General features: G+C 40.0%; 2 protein-coding genes across 2 annotated transcripts in view; one reads left to right on the top strand and one right to left on the bottom strand.

The window, feature by feature from the left end:
• GNG5 (G protein subunit gamma 5) overlaps positions 1-2,058 on the bottom strand; it is a 5,709-nt gene extending 3,651 nt beyond the window's left edge. The window contains exon 1 of the mRNA XM_019530606.1: positions 2,053-2,058. Coding sequence (XP_019386151.1) covers positions 2,053-2,058 — 6 coding nt within the window. The remainder of the gene's footprint in view (positions 1-2,052) is intronic.
• The window catches only part of SPATA1 (spermatogenesis associated 1), a 25,430-nt gene continuing 21,473 nt past the window's right edge, over positions 2,030-5,986 (top strand). The window contains exons 1-2 of the mRNA XM_019531182.1: positions 2,030-3,225; positions 5,053-5,159. Coding sequence (XP_019386727.1) covers positions 3,178-3,225; positions 5,053-5,159 — 155 coding nt within the window. The 5' untranslated portion in view covers positions 2,030-3,177. The remainder of the gene's footprint in view (positions 3,226-5,052; positions 5,160-5,986) is intronic.

Genomic DNA, 5,986 nt, shown 5'->3' with positions numbered 1-5,986 from the left:
CTCAGCCCGGCCCCACCCAGCAACCGGAGCCCGCGGCGGGCGCTGCCCTGGGCCTGGGGCGGGCCTCAGGGTTTTTTTCGGAGTGTTTTTTTTTTAGAGAAACGCCCCAAAATAAGGGCTGGGGATTAAATTGAAAAGTAAGAAAACAGCGGTGTTTTGAGGCTGTCATGTGTTGAGGGCTGTGACCTGCACATTTCTCCCGGAGGGGGAAGCATCTTGAAGCAAAACTAGTCCCTTGTTCGGAAAGAGACACGGAAAGTGGTGTCCCTGGCCAAGCACTCGTCAGAAGATGGCCGCTTAGCAGATGCAGTTTTGATGGGCTTTGTTGCAACAAAATAGTGATGCAAAAGCCTATAGAAGGGGTATATTGAGAAAACACATATCTTGCCCACCTAGCACATTTTGATACTTGCCTCTACCTGCCTTATTCTAGGAAAAAATGGTAACCAGTCCTGCTACCATAAATATGGTATTGTAGGCTAGATTATAATCTCAAATTCAAAAGTTTTTGCAATTGCTTTAGCATATGCTCGGTTTTATTCTTGTTCCCATTTCACTGGACAAGAGTTTGTTATTGAGTTATGCAGGAGCAGAACTAGGCCCTAGGTTTAGTTATGGAGAACGCGTGGGAGTGGTTATCCAGCGCAGAAGAGAATGTCTAATAATACCTTAGGGATGGTATCCTATTTTAATTACCATTTGTACGTAGATAGCACCGTAGGGCTAGATGCTTGTTTTTATATATAGCCAGTTTCTGCCATCCTTGTCCATGCTGTGAAGCCTGTGAAATGAGAATAACAATACTCGTCTACCTCAGAGAGATTTTACAAGTCCTCATTATTGATTGCCCAGGAAGTGCTTTAAACCTGGCAATGAAAAATCCTGAAAAGTGCAAGGAAATAAGAATTTCTGCTATGAGCAGAGGTGTAACTTTACATTTTGGTGCCCAGGGCACACAGGGAGAAAAGAATGGACAGTTTCCTCCTTCTGCAGGCCATGACAGTCATAACAGCACGGGCTGCTGCTGCCTTGGCACGAGCTCCTCCAGTTTGGGCTGCAGTAGCTGCACAGGCTCCCTGTGGGCTGCTGTTCTGGTGCCCCTGGCCCCTCTCCTGGATCAGCACCTGTGGCTGGCACACTGGTCACTCCCCACGTGACACTACTGCTGGGTGGCTCGTAGGTTGGAAGTGACTAGGGAGGAATAGACCCTGGGTGTACTGATCAAGCACAGGGGAACAAAAAACCGACAGCATGATGCAACTATCATTGCACCCATAGGGCAAATGCATTCTTGGATTGTCAGGCAAGGTCAAAATCGGGAAGCATCGGTGTCATTGTACAAGATATTACCTGGAATACTGTACACAGGTCTGGTCACCCATGGTCAGGAACATGTAATTCAAACTGAAACAAGTGCTCTTGACCAGAGGAATGGAAAGCCTCCCTCATGGAGAGAGACTCAAAATGTTTGGTTTGGTTAACCTAGCAAAACAAAGGTGAGAGGGATTATGATTCCTCCATAAATACATCAGGTGCTAAACACCGGGGGGGAGCGGTGGGGGAAACAATTTATGCTAGGGGACAATCTTGTTGAAGGAGGGTAAACTGACCAGCATAAATTTAGTTTGTAAATTAGATAGTATCTAACTATCAAAGGGTTCTGGAATAGCTAATAAAGAGTAGTGGAGGCAAGCAACCTACTTGATCAGGGGTTATTTTATATGTTGCCTATGATAGCAGGGAACTGGACTTAGTGACCCAGGAGGTCCCTTTCAGTCCTGTTGTAAAGAAAGTGATACAGTTATACAATGAGATATGTGCTTTTTGATGTTGGGTCTTGTGCCCAAGCCAAGGGATAGGCTCTACTCCTGGTTTGGCATTTACTTTTTGCTGGTCCAGATAAGGTAGTCCCATTGCTGACCAGATCTGGCACCTTCAGCCCCTCTGTTGTCTACATTGGCCAAATCAGTCCCTTTGTAAAAGAAGGAATGGATACCAATTCACGATTGATTCCAGGAATACACAAAAGGCTGTGGCAGAACTTTAACTTACCTGCATGTTTCATCCCTGACCTCAGAGCAGCTGTCCATAAGCAACAAACCTTTGAAAACCAGCTAACTTGAACTTAAAATCATTCACAGACTGAATTGTATTAACCATGATACTGTGGATTTACTACATTACCCAGACTAATTGTTAACTGTTAGGATCCTTCTGGATATTAACTGCCTTGTTCATCTCAGTTGATCTAATCAACCCACGTATTACCTCCCTTATCAATCAATGTTCCCTTCTTCTTCTATATCAAATAATTTCTGCCAGTCTGTTCATGGAATCTGATGAAGTAATTTGTTGCCTGGGAGAACTCATGCCTCTATGAACCAGTTAGTCTCCAAGGTGCCTTGTTTACCTCCCTTCCACCTGAATCAACAGAGAAATAATACATATCCTGCTTAACTGAGAGTACAATTGTATGAAAGAATCCAGGTATTGGAATCAATTGAATTGGAGACTGTGTAGCCATAGCTGAGATCTGTGTTACAAGGATTTGTTGGTATCTACAGGTACTTACTTCCCTTGGTTCTGGAGCCTAGTTTTCTTGGAATGCTTGTTTTATTTGACTCTTGCATGTGACAGGCATGAAAGGCTGCATTGGCTTCTATCTCTGCCATTCTTGGCCACTTATCCAAGGTAAATCCAGCCTCTGGAAGGAATACATATTATGTTTGTTGCATGCGCTGTAAAAACATAGAAATTCATATACAGTAATTAAGATCTTTTGATGAAAGAACCAAATGTTACATAGAACACAAGCAACTTTCAGTTGCATGCCCATGATTGTGCAATTTTCTGGGTTACTTAGGTGATATTCTGTTGTATACTGTAGAGGGTGTGTTCACATTAAGGGAGTTTTCATAGATTAGGCAACACTTTGCTCCTTTCAGTTTGTCTTTGGTTTAGCTGGAGGAGATCTGCCTCAGTCTAGGACCTACCAGTAATAAAATTCTCTGCTGCATTTTTCTCAAACAGAAAAGTAGAAAAGTGCGTGAAAATGAAGGAAATGAATGAAATGCCATTTCAGACTTACTGGATTTATCATAATGCACACTATTAAGAAAAATGCTTAGATCCAAAAGAAATTTTTAAAAGTCCATCAGGAAATCACTGTGACCTAGTATGGACAGCAGTATGTCATTCAGTCAAACCAGGCCTCCAACATCAGAGGTGAGAACTTTTGTACTGGATGTTTTAGAAAAACCTGTATAATTGTTTTGAATTTTAAAAAAATGCTGCTTTGCAACATTTTTGGCAGATCTGTACAAAAAAATCCAGTTATGTACTATTATGTAAAGTAAAAAGCCATGCCTAATACATATTTAATAATCAGAAGAATATAGGAGTACTTAATATATCTTATTTGTGTCCACACTTACACTACAAAAGCTTTTTAAAGTAAATTCTCACACTTGCTGACCTTTTTAAGTTCCACCAAAGGTAAATTATTAAGCACCCAAGCACCAAGATATGCACTGTCACCTTATATACTTTTGCTTATGGTAGCCACCAATTTATTCACTTGAATGCTTCCAGTATTATTATCGCTGCTATCAATGGTGAGAATATATTGAAAAAATTGCCTTGTGCTGACAAGGTCTTGGGATGAGTCCACTGACTTCAAAGCAGGCCCTTAGAGCTCTACAGATTTTGGGGAGTTAAGGAAAAGAAAAGTCTAAACCAGGAAATAACTGTAGGCCATGATATGCTCTCCCAAAATGTATTAAAAAACTTGTCTACCATACAGTTGGTCCAACCATGCAGTTTGTCCAATAAAAGCTATCACCCATAGAAATCCTTACCAAGTATTCCCAGTAAGTTCCATCCATTGCACTGTGACATCCAGCAATACAGCTCTTCCTGTGTCTCCACTTTTATTTTCAAGATTTTTCTAACATTTCTGTGAAAACTTCCACAAAGAATGTGCTGTCAATTGAAATCTACTCCTCTGCTTGTTTGTAATTTATAATTACAACTTAATCACTGACAGCACTGTCAGTTGTCAGTTTATCATATACTACGTATATGCAAATGTATAGTCCCCAGAGTTATCTTTAACTTTGATGGTGATATATATTTGTGGCCTTCACTTAAAAAAAAGAAAATTGAGGATCTCTTAGCTACAGAGAACCTGCCAAATGTCAATCAGATGTAAAAAAAATATCATTATGTCTGCTTGGAACAATGACTCAGAGGAGTGTGCTCCTCTGTCTAAGCATTACGGTCTTGGCCTCGTGACAGCATTCTTTGACCTTTTGTCTAAGATCAAGTGTATTATTTTTACAGCAGAACACATGTAATTTCAAAAAAATATAATTAGATTAAGGCTATTAGGTTGCAGAACAGACAAGGAACGTGACTTTACAATTTACTGGAATGCTCTGACTTACATAAACAAATCTGTGCAATCAAGAAAAAGATGTTGTATAGTCTCTCTTTCTTTTCCATAGCTGACATTTTGCAGAACTTCAGTTATTTTTCTTATTATTGGACCAGAACTATTGTTAAGAACTGTCTCAGAGTAAGCAGTTAGGGATTTGAGTCCATTATTATTATTAAACTCCTGTCAGCTATTACTCCAAAATCTGTATAACTGTTAAAGTCATTATCAGATAATCAATGTTGATATAATACATTAAAAATCTAGATGACTGAAAGTGATAACAGAATTTGTGGTACTAAAACTAATTTGGATCAAAATTGCTTGCTGAAATCAGCACAAAAATATTTTGAAGTACATTCATAGGAATTTAGACCTAGAAGGGACCTCTCATTTATAATGTGAACTAAATAGGCAGATCAAGGAACAGTTTAAAATGATATAAAATACAAACAAACTGAACAAGGCAGTGGATCACACACATACTTTTTATTTTTGTTTAATTATATAAATCCTTTTACTGGGTTTATGTTACATTTTTCTGCTGTAACAGCATGCCTTTCACCTGAATGCTAAGTATACCTGTAATTGCAATAATCTTCTTTCACTGTACTTAGTTGGTGGAGCTTCATGTTTTTTACGTCCCAGAAGACGTGTGGAACTTCAAATTGAATACAATTTCTGCAGATCATATTAGCACATTCATTTCAGCTGGATTTATAAGGTGAGTCATTTTAATGAGGAACAGTGCCCAAATCTTGCAAATATTCATGCACATGCTTAACTTCATGTCTGTGAGTAGTTCTGTTATATTGTGTTCCAACACTTTTGTGCTTCTGAGTCACTCCAGCTAGAACAATTTCTGTTCCCTGCCCACTTCCAAAATCCAGGGAGAACAAAGCAGGCTCATGACCAGTTTTGCTGCTTCCAGGGCTACATCGAACTTGGTGTAACCACAGCCCAAAATTTAGACCATTAAAATGCACTTCAGAAGGGGCTATTAAAAAAAGAGTTGCCCCCCTTTTAACATGATGTTAGAGGAATGGTTCACAAGAAAACATGAATTCCACAAGAGCAGTTCATATAGTAAAGATGTCTCTTATACAATATTTATTTTCCTTTGTATAACTAAGATCCCAATCCTACAATAAACTCCGCCTAGAGCACTCTTGAAGTGAATGGGATTCCATGTAGGCCAGAGAGCAAGCAAGCTGGAGCATATGTCTGTCTTACCCAACAGCTGGGACACTTGCCTGGATCTGAAAGCCCTGTGTTCCAAGACCAGTTCCAAAGATTGTTTCTGGATTTACATAAATATGGTTGTTAGATGAAATGCATAAACAGTCATAGAATCATAGAAGTAGAGTCAGAAGGGACCTTGTAGATCTTCAAATTTGACCCCCTGCCTGGGCAGGAGAAAAACTGGACTCAAATGAGTCCAGCCAGGTAGGCATCAAGCCTCTTCTTAAAGATCCCCAGGGTAGGAGCCAGCACCACTTCCCTTGGAAGCTGGTTCCAGCTCCTAGCTGCCCTGACTGTGAAGTAGTTCGT

Source organism: Crocodylus porosus, unplaced genomic scaffold (assembly GCF_001723895.1).
Source record: "Crocodylus porosus isolate Cpor-Errol unplaced genomic scaffold, CroPor_comp1, whole genome shotgun sequence".
Lineage (NCBI taxonomy): Eukaryota > Metazoa > Chordata > Crocodylia > Crocodylidae > Crocodylus > Crocodylus porosus.
Note: the sequence above shows the minus strand (reverse complement) of the source record. Positions and strands in the feature narration are given on the sequence as shown.